The sequence below is a fragment of the Typopeltis vanoorti genome, chromosome 2, assembly GCF_054136105.1.
Source record: "Typopeltis vanoorti isolate ZY-2024b chromosome 2, IOZ_Tvanoo_1.0, whole genome shotgun sequence".
Lineage (NCBI taxonomy): Eukaryota > Metazoa > Arthropoda > Arachnida > Uropygi > Thelyphonidae > Typopeltis > Typopeltis vanoorti.
In genome coordinates, this window is record NC_143550.1 from 173,684,293 (window position 1) to 173,707,628 (window position 23,336).

The 23,336-nt window shown below is 34.0% G+C and overlaps 1 protein-coding gene across 2 annotated transcripts in view; it reads left to right on the forward strand.

Moving 5' to 3' along the window:
• Positions 1-220: 220 nt before the first annotated feature.
• LOC150109676 (low-density lipoprotein receptor-related protein 1B-like) overlaps positions 221-23,336 on the forward strand; it is a 361,753-nt gene continuing 338,637 nt past the window's right edge. For both annotated transcript variants that reach the window (XM_090409647.1, XM_090409653.1), the window contains exons 1-3: positions 221-636; positions 6,893-7,018; positions 10,995-11,192. In XM_090409647.1, coding sequence (XP_090265773.1) covers positions 453-636; positions 6,893-7,018; positions 10,995-11,192 — 508 coding nt within the window. In that variant the 5' untranslated portion in view covers positions 221-452. The remainder of the gene's footprint in view (positions 637-6,892; positions 7,019-10,994; positions 11,193-23,336) is intronic.

A 23,336-nucleotide genomic window follows, 5' to 3' on the forward strand; every position in this document is an offset into this window, starting at 1 on the left:
TCTCGCTTATATTGCTGTTGGTTTGTTTTGCCTGAATATCTTGTAAAAAAAAAAAAAAAAAAAAAAAAAAAAAAAAAAAAAAAAAGAAGATGTAAAATTTAATACGATGGGTGGCGCTATTGCCTCCATGACGCATGCCCAAAGAGCATCGCACGTAGACCGGCTTTGCTGTGTCGTTGTAGGTCACTGGGTTGTGATTTTGTGCGGTGACCACTAATTTTATTTATTTATTTTTCTTCGGTAAGGCATAATTGTTATCTGTTGCTGGAGATAAGGTCTGCTCTCAACGAGTTGCACATATCAGTTAAATATTTGCGCGCCCGTTTCGATTAAGAAAGGAAGTGCAAAGAGTGGATATTACATCGAAAGCAGGCTTCTTTTATAGTTATTATTTTTTACTCCAACGACAAGTTATTCGATGCAATTTTGCTGCATAGTCTTTTTAGTTTACAATGTACTTTCGGTTGCTTTGTACAAGTTTTATCGTTACACTCGTCTGTAAATTAGTGATATTAATGAAATTGGAGGGGTCAAATACACGTGTTCCTCGCTTAATTTCCGAAGCACATAACAGGAAGCGGTATACTTCTACAAATACTTACAATAGCACCAACTTTTCAGATGAGAAAACTCAGGGTAAGTATCAACTTAATCACTGCCATAATGTTTTGCATTTACAGTGGACTTTTAGATTTTATTTCCTTTTTTTTTTGGGGGGGGGGATATTATTTTAATCTTTCGACTTAACATAAAGCAATTTATTAATAGAATTACCGTTGTTCCAGGATGCACATGGATGACACATTATTACCGGGGGGTACGGTCATAATACCTTGAAAGTGAACAACCCAGTAGAGTAGAGCCATCATACATTTGAAATGTCATTTAGGGCGCTTAATAGGCAATGAAAACGTTAAAGACAAAAATTCAAGATGAATCGCACACATCAACGGATGTAGCTCGAAAGTTACCAAAATGAAGTAGTCAATTGAGTTATCACTAAACTAGTGCTGATCAATTTGAAAGTTATTTAAATAATTCCGTAACCAAAGAATATTTAGGCCTCTGTTTTAGCACATCACATAAGGAAATGACTAGTTTATTTTGTATAGAAGCATTGGCCTACATTAGATAACCTCCCCCTCCCAGCTCTTCAGGTAACATCAGTAACAAATGTGGGATGGATATAAGTTAATATCACATTTAATGAAGTTATAACCAGATTTTTTTAAAAAAAATTTAATATATATACATGATTACAATTCAGTTTCAGATTATTTAGATTCAGAATCAAGGTCATCATCAGGAAAACATACAGATGAACAAGATGCTACGTGACACTACAAAAGTAGTTAGATTTATCTTACTTTTGTGGAGACAAAAATATACATGGTAGAGCAATTGTTTTCTTAATTGCAAGTAACATAATTGCTCTAATAGGTGTTTTTGCTTCCATGAATTCTATAAAGTGAAAGATTATGTATAAAACTTGAAATACAAGTACTAATTATACAAATAAAAACTCTACCAAAGATATTAAAACTGGCATGCCTTAAGTGTTCACAAATGTGTGGAATATTTGAACAGTTTGGAATAGCATTAAGAATGAAACTTGAGATTTACAATAGTCTGGTTCACTATTTGTACTGTGGAGCTGTGATTTGAACATTGTGTAATTTTCATTGATAATCATTGTGTTTTTAGAATTGGTATTATTATTATTATGTGACACCTCCAGGGAGTCCAAAGACTCATCAAGGGAGAGTGTGCCAACAGCATCGAACGAACCCCTTCCAACTACTAACCGTGCTCAAACTTGCTTAACTTTTTACAAGCCATTAGTAGCTCATGGTGAAATATTTAACAATCTTCTCACAATAGTTCATCAATCTTTGCTTCAAGGATTAATAGTTACTTTGTATTTTACAAACTACTTAATGTTATATCTCATTTTACAATCAACTTGTTTTGTAGTTCATATTTTATTAGCATATAAGTGCTTAAAATATGTATTAAGAGAAATGAGTGTTTCATAAGTTGTGCTAATATTTCAGCATATCATTTGTTACTTGGAAAAAGCTGCAGCAATTAAGATCTCAAGTAAACTTACATATTCATACACATTCCTGAGTAGCAAGACATGGTGGCACACAACACTGAACAGTTGTGAATTACAATAAAGAAACTTGAAATTATTATGACTATCAGATGCAGTAAGTACATTTCATCCGAAATACTGTACAATTTTTTTTAAAACATGATATCAATATTGGCATATATCATAAGTGCCGATTACATATGCTTACGTGGTTCACTTTGATAATTGGTAGAAGCATATGTTTGTTACTCTAGTCAATACTTTAATGAATTGTGAACAACAGATTCCATTGGATGTGAGCATGTCTGTTCTCTGAAGATTCACTGTGGGAGGGCCCATGCTAGCTATGACTATCATCTTTCTTTAAATTTGTTCACTGACAGAGCATTCATGACCACCTCTACCCATTACACTCATTTGCTGCTCTTTATGCAGATAATCCATTCCTTATGTCCTTCTAACCAACCATCACACAGTCTCCACTGGCTGATCCTTATTCTCTCCTATCTAGTCAATAGTGAAAAATTTCTTTGGCATCTACTTTATTAAATGTTTTTAGTTATGTTATATCGCTATATATGTGATATTTATGTTTTATTTCTCTCATATCTCTTCTTTTCCTTCTATCAGCTAAGTTTCATCATCAGGAATTATGCTAGTACAGCATGAAAAAAAGTGTTGCATCATCATTATTATTATTATTATTACCACGGCTACTCCAGGAGTCCTTAGACTCATCGAGGGAGGCCCTAAACATCATGTTCACACAGCTGTTCAACATTCTCACAGTATCTATCATACCTTGCCTTGAACTCGCTCACTGTCATAGCACCCACAACAGACTCTGGCAGCTTATTCCACTCATTTACCACTCTAAAAGTAAAGAACCCAGCTCTAACACCCCTGCTAACCACGCTCTTGCCCAGCTTCCATGGGTGTCCCCTAGTTCTCCCACCACCAGTCCTGATCTCAAAAATATCATCTGAATTAATCCTATAGAATCCTTTTAGCAATTTGAATGTCTCAATCATATCTCCCCTTTTCCGCCTATTAACTAGTTTCTGCAACCCACAAATCTTCAACCTGTTCTCATATGGTTCATTCCATAGACCTGCTATCATCTTAGTCACTCGCCTCTGGATCCTCTCAACCTCCTCCCCATCAAGAAGGAACCGAGGTGACCAAATCTGGGCACAGTAGTCGAGATGAGGTCTTATCAGGGCTCGGTACAGAGGTACAATAACTTGTTTTTCTCTGCTCATCAAGGTATTTTTCAACAACCAAGTGAGTTGATGAGCTGATTTAGCTACTTTCGCAATGTGCCCTCTAAACTTCATCTCCCTATCCACCAACACTCCCAAGTCCCTGGCCTCATCAATCTCTTGGAGTACAGTTCCACCAATGTGGTATACTGCTGCTAATCTTTTCACTCTGAAATGCATAACCTTACATTTTGTCACATTAAATTGACATCCATTCTCCTTAGTCCAGAACTCCAATCTATCTAAGTCATCTTGCAAGACTTTGACATCTTCTGCATTCACTGTCGCCCTACCCAACTTTGCATCATCAGCGAACAAATGAACTGTCCCACTTAGACCCTTCCCTATATCGTTAATGAACAGATTAAACAGCAGTGGTCTTTTGGACTTTAGACGTTTTTTGGACTCTACTCCTGAATAAACTTTGATATCTCACCAACCCTATATCCATTCCCATATGTTGTAGTTTACGGATTAGAATTCCATGTGGTATCCTGTCAAACGCCTTTGCCAGGTCCAGCAGTATCACTGTAAACCCATTTCCCTTATCCAGTTCAGCCGTCACCTTGTTATAAAACTTGAGCAAGTTACTGAGGCATGATCTACCCTTCACAAAGCCATGCTGTCCTCTGTACAGTATCTCATTTTCATCAATCCATTCCTGTATTTTTCCCTTGACTACTTTCTCCAAGACCTTGACAACGACTCCTGATATGCTGATCGGTTGGTAATTTGCAACCATAGTCTTGGATCCTCCTTTATGCAGTGAAACTATTTTCCCCTCTTTCCACGCCTTCGGGACTAAGCCAGACCTGAGACTCAGATTAAACAACATGGTCAAGGGCACTGATAATTCATTAGCCGCTTCATGCAAGACCCGTGCCGGTATACCATCCAATCCCACAGATGTATTCACATTAAGGTTCTGCAATAGACTATTCACCTCCACTTCATTCATCACAATTCCCATATAAACTAATGGTTCCTTCATTTTTTCAACGTCACCACCTGGATGATATACTTTTGCAAAGTGCGCGCTCAGTAACTCCACTATATCGACTGGTTCAGTGAACTCTTTACCATCATCATTCCTTAAAATCATTTTGCCATGTACAGTTTTTTTCTTGCTTGCAGCATATTGAAAGAACTGTTTGGGATTCTCTTTTGCTTGCATAGCTAGTTTCCTTTCATAATCGGCTTTTGCTGTTTTTACCACACTCGTTACCCTTCTGGCCTGTACTTTATACCGTTCGTGTGCCTGCAGGTCACCCCTTTCTTTAAATTCCCTCCATAGTTGTTTCTTTTTTTGCAGTTCAAGCTTAATGGTGTTATTCATCCATTTAACCCCTCCTTGTTTCACTATTCGGACCTTAGGTATACAATCAGCCATAACCTCCTGTAAATGCTCTTTGATCACTTCCCATGCTCTATCGACGTCCAGCCCTTGCAGTTGTACATGCCATGGCACCGATCCAAGCAATCTCCTAAGCTTGTCATACTTGCCAGCACGGTAATTCCACATATACCCTGTCTTAATCACAAATTTCACACCTTTAGCCACCTCCCAGCTCAAGACCTTATGATCACTCTCACCAATAGGTGTCAACATGGTCATATTCATTACAGTCAAATTCTCAGATACTATTACCAGGTCAAGCACTCTCACACCCCTAGTATTTTCAATTACATGCTGTTTCAGATAGTTATCCCATAATAATTGAATAAAATCCATTTCCTTCCTCACATGATTACTGACTTTGTCTTGACAATTTTCCTTCAAATTAACTGCTATTTGTCAACACTCCAGTATTATCAGATCTTATATTTCTCTCTCCTAAGGTGCTGTTATCAGTCCACCTAGATCTTGGATCTTTTTTTCTTCCTCTGGGTCTTTTTTTTTTTTTTTGTCATTGTGGCAAAAATCTTGTTTTCCTAACCTCCTCTTCCGTTCTGTTAAACAGAATGTTAAGTGACCATACACTTGGGATTAGTTCTGCTAACACATTCCTGAAGGCTAACAGTGTCAAAATTCTCTAATAACCTAATTTTTAATGATTCTCCCATCGATGTCATCTCTTCCTCCTTAATCTTTCTCAGAACTCATCTGTTGTCTCAAGTCTGTGTTATTTCTAACTCAGCTCTCATATCCTTTTTAAAATTGGTTTGAATGCTGTCTTGTATACAGCTAGTTTATACTGTTTTGACTGATTCTCTCTTATTCCATAGAAATTTATCCATTTGATTTCCTACCAGACCAACTTTGCTAATGCTGTTTACTGTTTACAACTGAAATGTATTGCTCATCTAATGTCCCATTTGCATACAATTGATGTATTTCGAATAGCTTTTCTCTGACACCTTGTCATATGCCTTTTTTCATATCTGCCAAACTTAAGCTTTATAACTTAAAAACCCTCAACCTGTCTTCACAGGAAGCTCTTCATAGACCAGTTACCACTTTAGTCACTTGCAAATGAATCTTCTCTATTTCTGCATCATCAAGAAACCCATTTGACTAAATCTGTGCACAATAGTCCAGATGTGATCAAAACCTTATGATGAAGGTTTGGATCACATCTGGACTATTGTGCACAGATTTAGTCAAACCCTCCTCTAAGTGTGTTTCTTTGTATCCATTTTTGTGATATCTCCTCTCTCATCATCCCAAAATCCTAGAGTGCAATCCCATTAATATAATCAGCTTGCAGTTTCTTCAGTTCAAAGTTTGTAACTGTAAACTTTTCCCAATAAATTGGTAACCATTATCCTTGTCCATGCTGTCAGCCTGTTCAAATCATCCTGCAGGAACTCTACATCTTTTTTGATTATTGCCCTCCCCAGTTTTGCATCACTTGCAAACAAGTGGACATTCCCTTATAATCAATCCCAACATCATTAATATACAAAATGAACAACAGCAGTCCCAAGTACAGTGCCTTGTATACCACTGGTCACCTGCTTTCTCTCTGATTACTTCTGCCATGTACTGCTCCCCGATGTCTGTCCATCAGCCATTCTGTTACCTCATTCGTGTCTATCCCCATTTGCACCAACTTATATAATATTGTTCTATGCAGAGTCCTGTCAAATGCCTTTGCAAAACCTATCAGCATTATGTAGTCACTTCTGTTATGCAGCTCAACTGTCATTTTTAGAAACAGAATAAAAATTACTAAGACTTGACCTCTCCTTCACAAAGCTGTGTAGTATCTTAGAGTGCTATATTCCTCTCCATTTCCTCCTGGATTCTGTCCTTAACTAGCTTTTAATTGCTACTGTAACATTGTACAGAAATTATTTTTGTTTTGACTGCATTTGCAAGTCTGATGTTATTTGCTAACAGTAAGAAAATTGAGCTTTGTTTCTTAGTTCCAGGTGTTCACGTTGATGAAATATTGAACCATATACTTATCATATCCAGTTGTGTACCAGAAAAAAGTTATATGAAAAAGTTGCACAATTCTTGTTAAAAAATTAAGCCTGTTTGTTTTCTAATGTTAATTGACATGATAATGCTTACTTTTTTTTTAAGTTCCTCACAAGTGCCAAAGATGGGGGCTTTGCAGTCAGTTATGTCACATTCAAGGCAATTTTACAAAATGCGAGTGTGTAAAAGGCTATACGCTATCAGAAGATGGATTCACTTGTATAAGTGTTGGTTAGTAGCAATTCATATTTTTATTTGTTAAATGGCATTTTTTCCTGATGTTCTTATAGTTAATTGTGCTACATCTGGCAATAAATGTATCACTACAGACACTAAAATATACTTAAAAATATGAACTGAGCAACATTTTAAAATATTGATTACAAAATTAAGTGTGTATGAAGTGTGGGGGACTGAGTAAATACATACTAAGTAGGTATTTACTCAGTCATTCACTTAAGTTTTAATTCATTGTCATAGTTGGTAATGTACATTTAAAAATTAAATTTTTATGAAATCCGTTGTGTATTATCTAAAATTTGCTTACTTGTCTTATTTATATATATAGTAGACAGCAAATTTAATAAAATTGCTTTATCATAAATTCAGGGAAAATTTTCATAACCAACCAACTGCCTGTAGTTCTTGTACTTATGTTGGAAATATCTATAGTTGGAAATTAGTAAGCGAGTACAGTGTTACTGTGCAGGCCATTTGTTTGCTGTACAAACAGCACAAATCTTGAAACAACTATGGATTGGAATGTATGCTATGGGACATTCTAAAATGGCTCTGTATAGATTATATATTCCTTGAAATGCAAACCCATTCACCCAATTATCCTTTTATATTCCTTGTTTAATGTGGCTTCCAGGCATATCTTGAGAGGAAGAATGCTGAACATAATTGAGAGGCAAACAGTTGGAATCTACCAGTTCACCAACAATACCCATAGAATCATTTAGTGACTCAAATAAGCATTTGTGCATGTATGCTACTCCTGAACTAGGTTATAGCACATTGTTCAGCTGTTGAATTCATGTTTACACTGAGTATGCTGTGGAAGGCTGGTGCATATGCCTACTAATGATATTGTTTCTCATAACTTTCCACAAAAATCAGAAGAAAACTACATTATGGTAGTTTTCTTCTGATTTTTGTGGTGAGTCAGGCCCAGTTCAGCATTACACAGATTGCATTCTACATATGGACATGGCATGCATGCTGGAATACTCTTTCCAGTTCCTCTCAAACTGGAAAGAGTATTCCAAGTAAAGTATTTCACCAAAACAATAAAAAATAATGAAATAAAATCTACCCTCTATACATATAAAATGATAAGCCTTTTTATGTCATGTTTTTCGAAACGTTTTGAAACTCAGGGGCTACCCTGAATGTCGAGTCTTCAGAATTCAGGGGCGGAACCCCCTTTCGAGTTATCACAATTCCGGTCTGGCCTACCAGACCGGAACACGGGAGGTTGGGCATAGCCCCCTGCCCTAGTTAATAAATGAAATATATAAATAATAACGGGAACATTTTCACCTTGCCAACACTCAGCATTGATGTGATATGGATTCCAAATTTCTTGTTTTGGAGATATATATTACAAAGTTTTGTAATAAAAATTTCTGCTACAATGAAGTTTGACATTATCACAATATTATTACTACCTTATTTCTGTTTCTCGTGTGGGAGAAAAACGGTAAAATGTCACTCTTATAATTATATGAGATGTTATAATGGCAAAAATAGTAAGAAAAAAGTCATTTGCACTTTCTCTTCAAAACACAAAGAAAGAACATTGTAAATTCAGCCAGTTGAAAAGAAAATACTACATATTTTTCCTCTGTTATCTGATTTTTTTTTTCTTGTAGTACAAAGAAGAAATCACTGCATATAACATGGAGTCTGCATGAGGGAAAAATTCTGGAAATTGGTTACATTATAACGAATAGAGAAATCATGTCAGAAAAATTATTCACTTAAGATTCTAATCTCAGCAGACATAATATTTTCTTCTAGATTACATATCTAAAGTAACTGAACCTTTGCTACTATTATACACTAAAATGAATGGGTATGTTCCCCAAGCGATTTACGTTTGTAACAGCTGTCTTGCGAACGATTTATGAAATAAATTATCTGAAACATCCGCAGATTGATTAGGTCTATACCCCCCCCCTCCAAAAAAAAAAGATTATGAAATGCAGATGCACCTTTTCTTTGAAAATAATTCAAATCCTCTTTTTCAAGATAATTGTATGATTTAATTTCCAATTTTTGATAATAAAAGTGAAACTGATCATTATAAATTAAGCAATTATTTTGGCATAAATAATATATAAGCATGTAAACGAAATGTCACTATTTCTGTTATGATATAGATAATCAACAATTGAAAAGGAAACAAGACATTCTTGACATATTCTGCACTACAGCCTGAGGCACTTTAGTGCGACTTTAGTGTTCTCCCGTTTCTTCTCAATAGCACTGAGAGTAATAAGCCTTCAACTTTTCCTCCAGCTAAGAGGATATTACCAAGTATTTATAAGACATTCAGAAATAGCTTCCAGCAGTAGAAGTAATATTTAGATTTTTTTAAAGAAAAACAAACAAAAATATTACTACTGAACTTTCTTTGTGTGGTATGCATAGAAACAATTTTGCATGGTGAAAATATAGCATATTATTTCTAAAATTTCACATAATTTCAGCGGACAGTAGAACAGCTAGTTTTAGATTGCAAATAAATAGAACAGAATTAGAAGCTTCACGGTACAATCTGATTTCTGTATATCTTTTGTCAAAATGGTAAAATGAAGTAATTGATTTTGAATGATGTCTAGAAAAGCTTTCAAACCTGTATAGAAATTTAGAGTAGTTATGCAATTCAGTTCCAGGAGAGGATGAGGGGGGGGAGCATTAGAAAATCTTCAAAATGAGCAAAAATTTTGAATCATTCCATATATGATATTTTTCATTATATTTTCAACATATCTACGATGATATGCACTCGATATTATCGTAATATGCATAATACAAATAAATAAATAAATGACGAAGGTGAAGAATCACTGCTAAAATATCATTGGATATAAATTTTCGATACCAAAAAGACGCACAATCGGAAACCGAGTAATGCAATTTAGCATTTTAACATTTTTTTTTTTTATTCTGTCTTTATGAATAACAAAAAATCAGTTTCTAAAACTGAAATATGATGATCCATATAATGCTATTTGGTTAGAAACGAAAGCAAATGGACATATTTCTTTCAATAAATATTATTTAAAAATATAAATATTTGACATAATATTTTCAAAGCAAACATTTGAAAATTCTGAAATTCGAAAAAAAATAATAATTAAATAATTATTTAATTATTATACGTAAAGTGAAAGAACAATCAGTGCAACTCTTCCAGTGCACTGATTTGTAGAATAAAATGCACCAAATTTACTATCACTAAATAGATTCATTGCAAAAGCTGATCAGTGGTCATTTCAGGATTGATTTTTTTCGCATATGTGAAATTCGTTTCAATTTTTGGGAAAAGACACAATAAATCATTTTAGATGCAAAAAGGTCAAATAACTTAGGACATAAATGAAATTCTAAGCAACACAATAGACGTAAAGACAGGGGGACACAAAGGTCACTCAGCAACAGTTAATCCACTAATGGCTATAGAATAACCATAATGAGATTAACGGCGGAGGAAGGTAATGGCATGATAAAAGGTAGAATGCCGACGAAGTTTTGATCCATGAAAAAAGCTAGGGAGAGCTGACTATATCATCCACACCAGCTGGTTGGGAGGTTAAGCCAATACAGAATAAAATTTTTCAGGTAAGTCCAAAATTGCTAGCTTAACTTTTAGCAGGTGGATACCTATTAATTGGGTGTGTGTGTGTGTGGGGGGGGGTGTACCAGGAGCTGGTCCCCCCCGGTGAGGATTGAGCATTAGGCTAGAAGCCCCAGTTGGTTCTCTTGGCTGTTTGGAGTAAAGTTCTTTTAATACAAATAAAATGGCATTTTCTGAAATGTGTTGTGGATTTACTAAAGAAATGTTTTACAACTGTATTATAAAATTCAGCAAATTATTGTACACATTAATATTACTGCTTCACTGAAATAGTAATGTGATATAAGCTATTCATTGTGAAAGTTATCTTTTTAGTCATCATTTATATTTCCATTTTAGACAAAACTCCTGCATCACTGTTTTATACAAGTGGGGAAGAAATTTTTACAATGGATTTAGTGAACCACACAAAAAAAGTAGTGATACCCAAATTGAGACATGTTGTCCATCTGGACTTCCACATTGCAGATATAAACAGTTTATTTTGGGCTGATACATGGGCTGATAAAATATATACGGCAGTTCTGACTGAATCAGGTAGGTAAAAATTTTATATTCAATGACTTTTTTTCTTGTGATGTTGTGTGTAATTGTCACTGGAGGTTCAATATTGAATTAAATTAAAAGCAAGTTAAATATATAAAGATTAATTTACTTATAATAATGGTGTTTTTGACTTAATTGTATATAGTGCAACTGATTATTGAACACATGAGTACATATAATTGATTTACAATGTCAAACTCATAAATATTTTAGGAATAGTTCTGCAATAAGGAATTTTTGAAATTTACGATAATGTAAATTTCAAAATTTGGTCAGCTCAGTAATTTGTTACATTGAGTGAATTCATCATAATGGTGTTTACTATTGAGGGTCAACTGTACTAATAAATACTATTTAGGATTAGGAATGTTGCCTGATCCTAATGGGGATTAGGTAATATTACTAATGTTGGAATTCACTCAGCTCAGTAGTGGTAGCAGGTGAAGACTGTCTTTTTTCCAAAAAATGGGACTATAAAGGGCATTTTACTGGCTTTGAGGACTGAAAAATTCATCAGAGAATTTAATGTATATAGTATTAAATTGATAATCTCAGAATATATTTCCCTTATAGTGATAATCGAAAGTAACTTGCAGTATTTCTCTTCTAAGCTGTGTAGCATTTGTTAGTAATATCCTCAAATGCTCATTAGACCCTTTCCCTATTTGTCAGAATTCCAGTACTTTGTCTTTTTTTGAAAGCAATGAACAAAAAATATTTTCAGTCCTCTTTCACTGTTGCTGTGGCAAAATTTGAAGGGAACTATTAGATTCATTTGGTTTGTAATTGTTATTCTTAGCTCCAGATAAACAGATTTACTGAAATTCAACACTTGGAATCCTTATAAAAATTTATTGAGCTATCTGAAATTTCATTTTCAGGAGCAGACTGTTTTGTTTTCATTTGCTCTGTTAGATTTTGAAATAATTCTGTTCCTGCAGGACAGTGTTTAATGAAATTTGCTATTTACCGTGTACTAAAAAAACACTCATTGATTTTGGTTATAATGGGACCATTTTATCCACAAAACTTGACAGATATATAATTGCATGTGTTCTACAGTAAAAAGTAATTTATACAGATATTTCATCTTGCATTTCTTAAGACATCAGTGTGAGCAGAGAACAACAAGGAATTTGAATAAAAGACACAGCAGAGCACTTGCATTACATTGGAATGTTTCTACATATACAGCTCAATGGTTAAAAACTGTTGAGCTGAAAATGAATTTGATAATTAAACTGAAATACAAATTTATTTAATACAGTTAAGGATGACAATTTCCCACACTGTAGAAAAGATAAGGCAGTCATTAGATAGAGGTTAGGTTGATGAAGTAGGGCTTCAACACTTTCTTTGCATAAATGTTCATGTTTATACATGTCTGTGTAATAGTATTGGTATTTTCCCATTGATGGTCTTGATGTTCAAAGATATGTTTATTGACAGATTTTCCTGTTTGTCCATAGTAAAAAAAGTTGCATGAACATGGATCTGTTTCCACTTCTGTCAGGTAACTATATCCATTATACATTAGCCCACCATCCATTGCAAAAATATTGTATAAAATCCCTAGTATCTGGAACACGCAGCATTTGTTTGAAGGATCTCTTACACAAGAACTGCAGTACATCACACAAAAAGTTCTACTAATTGGATACAATCTAAGAATAATGCATTAAATAATTAATTCTTCTATATAGCAACTAGACAAGAAGTTCACAGGATTTCTTACCACATATTAAAGGAATCTCTGAATGAGTGGAAAAAATTATGAGAAATTATAAACTCATTGCTACCTACAAACCCATCAACTACATTCATAATCTCTTACCTTTTCCAAAAGAAACTCTCATCATTGATACTACCTGGTATATACAGAGTGCCATATCTGAATATCAAAATGACATTTAGCTCCTCAACTTCACAAATCTGGCCTAGCACAACAAGATTGAATGCACTAGCCACAGGATCCAATGGGAAAATGCTAAACTATTACATAGATCCATATATGTAATATACAAAGAAAGTGCTGAAACCCAACTTCATAGACCTAACCTCAATAATCACTTGCTTTCTCTTCCTAAGTATGGGAAATTGTCCTCCTTAATGCTATTAACTAAATCTGTAATTTAATTTTTTTTTTCTTTTTTTCCATGTTAGAACCTAAATTGCAGAGTAGGAAATGATTGTCATACATACAAAAATATTTTGGGAAAATTTGGAGAAAAGACTGAAGCTAATAATAATAGCAAATACCTGTAGGATTCTGATCAGGACATGGACTGGTTATTACTAACACCATGTGCCAACATAAAAATGTGCACAAATTCACATGGAGAGAAGAGGCAAGGAATAAGCAAAGTCTCATTGACTATGTTATTGTTGATAGTGATGTTTTCTCCCTGGTGCAGGACACTAGAGTGCACAGAGGATTTGAAATTGGAAGTGATCATCATTTAGTCTTGAGCAGGATAAAATTGAATTTCATATTGAAAAGAAGAAAATTTAAAGTTTTAAAGCAAATAAAAGTTGAGCAGCTCTCAGATCTGAACTGTAGACTAAAACACACAAACATTATTTAAGAAAAAATGAAAGAGTTTGAGAACAGGAACCAAACCTCGGCGATTCAGTGAAAACACCTGAAGAAAACATTGACTGATTCACCCAGAGAGTCGTGGTTGTCTGCAAGAATTGAAAAATGGGAACTCAATGGTGTACAAAGAAGTTAGAGGCAGAAGGAAAACAAGAAAGCATATTGAAAGTTCCTGGAGAGAATATAGAGACAACTGTAAGAAAGCTAAACACTGTGTAAAACTAGCTAAACAAAAGTCATGGGAAGACCAAGAACATTGAAAATAAATATCAGAAATGTGGCAAAATATTCTGGAGGTGGTTGAAATGGAGGAAAAGCTCAGAAATGGAAGGAGTGCTGTAAAATGAATTAGAGATGATAAAGGTGATATGAAAATCCGAGAAAAAAAGATATCCTTGATGTATGGAGTAATTACTTAGAAAAATTGCTAAATGAAACAAGCATAAAGCAACAAGCTTAAACAAGGTATAGAAGTCTTGCAGTGGTTGCACTGCATAGTTCAGAAGGTATGAACAGAGGGACAATTTCCAGATGATTGGAGTACAGCTCTCATAGTACCCATATACGAAAATGGAAATAAAACAATGTGAGAATTACAGAGGCATTTCCCTACTGAGTGTTTCTGATGAGATTTATGCAAGTGTACTTGAGAAACAGTTGAGAAGGATTAGGGAAGGGAAGCTTGCTAAAGAATAAGCTGGATTTGGGCTAAATAGGTCAGGATGGGATTTTCACTTTACAACAAATTGTTGAAAAATTGTGGGAATATAACAAAAATCTGTATTTAAGTTTTGTGGACTTGCAAAAGACATATGACAAGGTGCCAAGAGAAAAGTTAATCAAAACGCTACGGTTGTATGGTGTCAGTGGGGCATTATATCAAGCAATACCTAGTCCGTATTTGAGTTGTAATCAGCAGTTAGAATAGAAGGAAGTACAGGAAGATAGTTGATATTAAATCTGGTGTCAGACAAGGATGCACATTATTCCCTCTGTTATTCATTATGTATATAGATCACATTATGAAGGAAAGGGATATTAAACCTGATAATTGAAGATGTTATCTTAGTCTTTACTTTATGCAGATGATGTTATACTTTTAAATAAATCCAGTACAAGTCTGCAAGATTCCCTGACTAAATTGAATAACTGTTGTAATAGATTTGGTATGAAAATCAGCAATAACAAGACAAAGACAATGAAAATAGGGAGAAGCATCGAAAGTATCGACTGCATTTTGAATGGAACAAAACAGAACAAGTAAAAGATTTCAGCTACAAGGCACAATTTTTAGTGAAGATGGTAAATTAAATATGGAAATGGAAAAAAAAAAACAGAATCAACAAGGCCAGTATGGTAAGAAGTCAGCTAAATAAATGTAAATGGAATAAGAGAGAAATTAGTCAAAACACTAAATTAGCTTTTTTAAATAACGAAACCTGTGGTGCAATCATAATTAAAGAAACACACGTATTAACCACTGTGAAAATTATTTAATTGTAAATAATTCATCTTAAGTATCTTAGGACATCATCAGTACAGTAGTTTAAAACAATAATAGTGTTACACCTGATATCTTAAGAATGTAGAATTCTCAGCTATCATGGTGTAACATGAAGAATAAATAAATTAAAAACCCTGCATAAAATTAAATAAATTCAACAAACACCTTTATATAAAATATAAAGGTGTTTGTTGAACTAACTACCAAAAGTAAAGAATATATTAATGTTGTAATATGATATAAAAGAGAAAATTTAACTAAATAAGACAGAAAAGGATTAGTCATAAGAGATGGTATGTGAGAGGCTGGAGATTAAAAATATTAAGTGAATTCATAGAGAAATTTTGGAAAGGGGATTAAGTTAGAGGCTAGCAAAAGAAAAACAACAGACAATCGCTTAGGGTAAATTCCCGGATTGAGATGTCGTTGTGGGCTCGCCGACCAAAGGATGTTTGGCAGAAGAACGCCACCCTAATTGGTCGGTGAAGTAAAATCAAGGAGGGGGGGGGCGGAGAAAAGAAGAAGTTAAAGAAGGTGGTGCCGTTAGGAGAGAGGGTATAAAAGGGTGGGAACCCCCCCCCCCCAGCACTTTTTTTTTTTTTTTTGGAGGCTTTTAGACCTTTTGGGTTTTGGTTCTGTTCCAAGAGAGTTCTTCGCGAGCTCCTAGGTATGGGTTTCACGGTGATTTCCTGAGTGGCGAGATTGGAGTTATATCTCTGCCGTCACAACACGGAAACAAAACTGAGCGGAACTTCGGTTCCGTATTTCCTATGTAAGAAGCGAAGAATGGCATATAGTCGAAGAAAAGAAAGCATATTCTTTGTGTTTCAACTTCAGTGACAACCACAAAAAAGGGAAAGATGTAAAGAAATCGATATCCACGTCGCGAGTCGCACAGCCGTTATTTAGACGATTCAAAGTGTGTCCTGAATAACGAAAGGTAAAGACCGTGAAGGCATAGTTCAATTCAAAAGGGAACATAGGAGAAGCAGATTATCAGAGAGGTTATACCAAGATTATTCGATCTGAAAAGGATAGAGGCCCATATAGAAAACTCAGGAAAGAAAGGTACTGTAAAATATATCTCGTGTTAACTATAATTCGTCTGTAATAGTTATCATTATTCTAATACTGAACTGTTTAAGTGACCAAGAAAACAATACTAGGACTTTAGTATCTGACAGAATATATTGAAAGTAAGCTGGCTAGTGTTAATGTTATATAAGTAATTAAGTGTCCTGAGAATTTTGCATGTCTATTATATTGTATAAGAAAGTTTAAATGTCATAGTTATGTGTTAGTGCAGCAAATGGTTTAGTTAAGCTACTTAAGTTTGGATAGTTAAATAGTGTGAATTAATCTTATATGTCCATGTCATTTGAAGTTATATGTTGAATGTGTATGGCGGCATGATCGTAATACCCATTATTGGATCATAGCTTAATCATTTATGATAAGCTAATGTCAGTTTGTAAATATTTAGTATAGCATTGAATTGAGTAATAACTAAAATTTGAATTGTACCATGTTAAGGAATTTAATAAACCTTTTGTCCTATGATAAAACAGTTGTCTGAAATTGCTGTCCAATGCGCCACTTGAAAATTTACGAACCTAATCATGCGGGAAATTAATGCGTTAAGAAACGAGATAAAGTGTCACGACTGCAACATAGTTACACTTTCTGACATATTTTAGTTCTTTCTCCTTGTTTTTGCATATAATATCTTAAACTAAATATCCCAAAAGGCGCAGCATAATACAAATATTAGGGATACTAAGGGGAGAAATAACTTAGATATTAGTAAAAATTTTGGTGATATCTCGAGCATAGATAATAGTAGAACTTAGATAAGCGGAAATTATTAGATAGAATAAAAATCATAAAATGGGACACAACAATAGGAATAACATACAGTCAGGGCTCATGATTACAATAGAATCTCATTAAACGTGCGTAATGTATTACAGAAATAAAAAAAAAAAAAAATGATTAAAAAAAATTATTTAACACAATTTTGTATGACAATTTCCCATACTTTAGGAATAGTAAGAACGTCGTTGCGGTTTAAGTTTGGTGTGTGTGTAGTAGGGCTTCAGAACTTTATTTGTATAAACGTTCATTGTTGAGAGAGGCCTGATTTCTGCAGTTTAAAAAGATGAATGTGGTTTTGATGTTCAGAGATATGTTTCCGAACAGACCTCCCTGTCTGTGCAAAGTAAGACAGTTTGCATGAGCATGGATTCTCATAAACACCAGGCAACATCAAAGGTGAGAGTTTGTCCTTAGGAGAAGGTAACAAGTTGTAAATTTGGTTGATAAGTTTGTAAGTTTGTATATTTCTTCATAATTTTAGAAAGACGTTCGGAGATGCTTTTGACGTAAGGAACATCAAGACCACATTCGTCTTTTTAAACTGCAGAAATCTGGCCTCTCTCAACACGGAATTGAAAATCCAAACCATAGGATCCATTGGGAAAAGTCTAAACTTTTACATAGATCTTTATATAAACATGAACGTTTATACAAAGAAAGTTCTGAAGCCCTACTACACTGACCGACCAAACTTAAACCGCAACGACGTTCTTACTATTCCTAAAGTATTGGAAATTGTCATACAAAATTGTGTTAAATAATTTATTTATTTATTTATTTTTTTTTTAAACTTCTGTAACACGTACACACGTTTAATGAAATTCTATTGTAATCATGCACCCTAACTGTATGTTATTCCTATTATTGTTTTAAACTACTTTACTGATGATGTCCTAAGATACTTAGGATGAAATATTTACAATTAAATAATTTTCACTGTGGTTAATATGTGTGTTTCTTTTAACTAAATTAGCTGGATACAAGATAGTGTTCAAACCAATTTTATCTTATGGATCTGAAAGCTGGGTTAGAAATAAAACACTTGACCAAAGACTAAAGTCCAGATCTGAGAAAGATTAGGGCCATGAACAGATTGCATCTGTGGCAATATCATATTGAAAAGGAGGATATAGGAAAGAACCTGACATTGTTAGCATCCAGAAATGTGTTAGCAGAGCTAATCTCAGGTGATATGGTCACTTAAACAGAATGGGAGAGGAAAGATTAGCAAAACAAGGGTTCTCTGCCAGGTTGGCAGGAAAAAGAACCAGAGGAAGACCAAGATATAGGTGGATTGATACATTAAAATTGCCTTAGAAAACAGAAATATAAGATCTGATAATATTGGAGTCTTTACAGGTAACAGATTGATTTGGAGGAAAATTGTTGATCAGAAGTTAGTAATGATGTAAGTTTTTCATGTATATCAAGCAATACTTAGTCTGTATTTGAGTTTTAATCACCAGTTAGAATTGAAGGAAGTACAGGAAGATGGTTTGATATTAAATCTGGTATCAGACAAGGATGCATAGTGTGATTGATGATGAATTTCATTTTTTTAAACTAGTTATCTAATTTTATTTTCAGTCCAATGGTTTTTGACTAATGGACATGCAACTGTATGTATAGAGCAATTCCACTGTAACACTTGCACACTTTCTTTTATTCATATTCTTTATTTTTGTTCTTTGCTGATATTGATGTCTACAATATGTGAGACAAAATATCTGTAATAAATTAATTTTTACTATGGTACACGTGCGATTCTATAATTATGAATACTCCACAGGTCTCATTATACAAGAAAGATGACAGATATAATCAGGGATTCAGAAATCCGCTCAACCACTAACCATAGGTTAATAAGCAATGACAACTGGCAAGTGAATTTTTGGCCTCATTCTGAATGCATTCAAAATATATTACTTTTTTTTCACATAATATACACTGTTATTAAAAAAAAAAAAAAAATAATAAAATTCACTGTCAAGTTATTTGATCACAGATGGCTGCCAACAAATACATTAGGAATTCTGGATCTGAAATACTTTATTCGAACATAGCAGCATACTCTTTTGAAGAATTGTTGAAACATTTGCAATTTTAGTTGCTGATTCTCTACAATTCATAACGTAAACCATTCACTTTCTTCTCTCCTTTTATCACCTTGAAGGTTCAGACCTTTAGTTTTTATACGAAAGACTTTGCTTTTCATAGTAATTAAAAACTCAACATGCTATTCCTCCCCCTCCTAAACAGTTCTGTCATAATTGTAATAACATATTTGATAACTTTGCATCTTTTTGCTTATATATGAATGACTTCATAAATATCTGCCTTTAGTTCCAAAAATCTCATATCTGTCACAAAAATATTATGGGGTTCTCTTCACTCCATACAGCACACCACACTTCCAGTTTTCATTTCAGTTAAAGAAGTGAGAAAAATGAGCTAACATTATATGTTATAATTGAAGTGCTTTACTTGAAAACAGTAAATTTTGCACACTTGAAGTGGGCAAGAAAATATGTAAGCTTTTCATATCATATATGCATTTAAATTAAATTGCAGTTATTTCCAATAAATAAATTTTAATCAAATCATTGCATTCATTTAGTTCAATATTTAACTTAAACGTGTGTGTGGTGCACACAATATACGAAGGTGGTCTGAAAAGTTCTCGGCCTAACAATGAAAAAACAAATTTATAATTTCAAAATTATTTTTATTTTTCAACACATTCTCCCTTAAGACTAATACATTTATTCCAGCACCATTATCCTGTCCCTGTAGTGGTTCTCAGTAAGATCTGCAAAATACTCCCCTCTACAGCTGCAATCACCTCTTGATTCGAAGAAAAATGCTGACCAGTGAGGAAGAGTTTTAGTTTTGGGAAGAGATAGAAGTCAGAGGGAGTCAAATCTGGGGAATAGGGTGGATGTTCCAACAATTCATAGTGCAGATCCCTTAATTTTCCCATTGCCAAAACACTTTGGGCAGGTGCATTGTCCTGATGAAAGAAGATTTTTTCTTCTTCTGCAAACTGAGTGTTTTCTCACGAATTTTTTCATCTAGTCTGGTTAAAAGATCGGAATAATATTCCCTGGTTATTGCTTTACCCTTTTCAAGATAAGTAATAAACAAAATGCCTTTAGCATCCCAAAACGCTGATGCCATGACCTTTCCTGCTGATGGAATTGACCTTGTTTTCTTTGGCACTGAACAGCTGGCTTCTGTCCACTATTTTGACTGCTGTTTGGATTCTGGCTTGCAATGGTAAATCCAAGTCTCATCCATAGTAATAAATTGATGCACAAAATCAGTTTTATTCTTGTTAAAATGCTCCAAGCACTGTTCAGAGATTTTCATGCGAGTGCGTTTTTTATCTGTTGCGAGCAAGTGTGGCACAAAGCTTTTTCAAATGCAATTCTTCATTCAAAATATATCATATGCGTTCTTTTGAAATGCCTATAGCAGGGGTGGGGAACCCTTGGAACCCATGCGTGCCAAACATGGCATACCAACAACTTTTTTCCAGCATTCAACCAACGGTTCATCTTAAAGAAAATTAACTAATTAAATACATATCCAACATCTTTGCTGAGTTGTATATTTTAACTTAATAGAATGCAATTTTATTAAGTAGAGCAATACCAAATAAAAGTGCAATAAAGAAACAAACATCAGCTGTTTTAGTAATAAGAAAATGAAACAAACGTATTTCCAAGCCATCTATCTCCATGATAGACTGATGTACAAGTTTTGTCCTATTCAGTTATTACATCATTCGACAGGCAGCTAGATGTGCCATGACTCCTTTACCATCATTTTATATATTTTTTCATGTTTTGTAAAGAATTTATCAGTTTTCTAAAGTGTGTATATATGTGGATTTTAATTTAATTAAATCATCATATGCGTATCAAGGATTTAGGCCTAGCATGGCCTGTTCTGGCTTTAGAAGGAATCGTTTAAGAGGACGTCCTGGTTTTCTTTTTCCTAATAGCTTGTACTTTAAGGCCTTTGGTAATCTTTCTGTTTTCATTCTTTGAACATGTTCCATCCATTTATGTTTATATTTTTTAATTTTTTCTATTACTGGTTCTTGGTTTAATTCTTTCATAATTTCTTCGTTTCTTTTGTGATCAAATAGGGTATACTTTGCAGTTTTTCTCATAAACTTCATTTCTGCCGTTATTAATCTTTGTTTGTCTTTTTTGTTTTATTGTCCAGATTTTGCTTCCATGCATTAAGACTGGTAGAGCTAATGTATTGTATACTTTTAGTCTAGTTTGTTTTTGAACTAGGTTTGGTTTAAATGTAGAGTTAATTCACCTGTTATTTTTAAATATTTTGCAATTTTTATGTTTATATCTTTTTCATTTAATTAAATCATAAGTCATTAAAATATGGATTGAAAGTATTTATTGTCAATTTAATGTCACAACCACCAGCAAAGAAACAGTGATTCAAATGAAGAGGATATTAGAGAATTTAAAGAATACTGGACTGAAAAATTTGGTGTGATTAAGAAAGGTAATAAAGCATTATGCATTTTGCCTTCCAAATCAGTTGTTTGTAGGACTTCTTCTGTAAAGAGACATTTTGAAACATCATAAGAACTTAAGCAATAAAAGTGAGCAAGAACAGTGAGAATTAATTTCTCTTTGAGCAAGACAAAAAACAGTCTGATACTTTGAAATTTATTTCAGGTAAGCCTAGTTCCAATTTAGTTGCTGCTAATTTTGAGGTTTCAATAGTTATTGCCCATCATGGAAAACCACTCCGTGATGGAGAGTATATTAAAGAAGCATGGCTAGAATGTGATCCTTTTCTTTTTAACAATCTTTTAGAAAAGTTAAAAATTATTCTGCACATTAAAGATTTTTCTTTGAATAGAAAAGCAGTTAAGGATAGGATACTTAAGTTGGAAAGGAATACAGCAGAACAATTAACAAAAGATTTGACTTCATGTAAGTTCTTTTCTATTTGTGTTGATGAGAGCACAGACATTGCATCATCATCATCTAGGCTAGCAATGCATTGCATCATCATCATCTAGGCTAGCAATGCATTGCATCATCATCATCTAGGCTAGCAAACCTTTCCTTGATTTTGTAGAGTTGGAGTATGCAAAGAGATGATTAACCTTTTAACATTACATGAGCATACCACTGGGGTTGAAATATGTAAAGCAGTTATGAACGAATTATCTCTTTGGCAAATTGATTTCAAAAATGGTATCCGTGATTGGTAAGGAAGCAGGATTTGTAAATCTGTTTGCAAAACATGTTGGTCATCCACTGATAAGGTTTCATTGCATCATACATGAGGAGACTTTATATGCAAAAGCTGGCCTAAAGGAACTTCAAGAAGTGATGCAAACAGTAACCATACCATGGTTGTTAATTATGTTTGCACATGCTTTGAATAAAAGATAATTTCAGAATCTATTGAATGAGGTGGATTTGGTGTACAAAGGACTAATAATGTACAACAATGTTTTTAGCTTAATCGAGGTCTTGTTCCGAAACGATTTGTTGAATGCCTCCTGGATGACATCAGTCTCTTTTTGGCTTATAAAGAAATGTACGGCATCATGTGGGTTTGTAAATTGATGTTTATTGTAGATTTTTGTGAACATTTAAATAACTTGAATCTTAAATGATAGGGCTCTGGTAAGACTCTTGATGTTATGTTTGATGACATAAAGGCATTTGAAATGAAACTAGGAGTTTTCAAGAGGAATGCAGACAGTGAGAGATTTAGATATTTTCCAAACCTAAAGAAATGCATTATTGATCTCTAAAAGGATGACAAAATAGACTGAAAGACAAAATATTTCATCATCAAATTCCTGCAATGTACTCTCAAGAGGTATACAGGATATGATAGTACTACATGAAAAATTTGCATCGTTACTTCATATCTACAATTTTCCTCCAAATCAGTCTGTTACTTGTCAAGACTCCAACATTATCAGATCTTATATTTCTATCGTCTAAGGCAATTTGTACCGTATCAATCCACCTATATCTTGGTCTTCCTCTGGGTCGTTTTCCTGCTAACCTGGCAGAGAACACTTGTTTTGCTAATCTTTCCTTGCCCATTTTGTTTAAGTGATCATATCACCTGAGATTAGATCCGCTAATGCATTCCT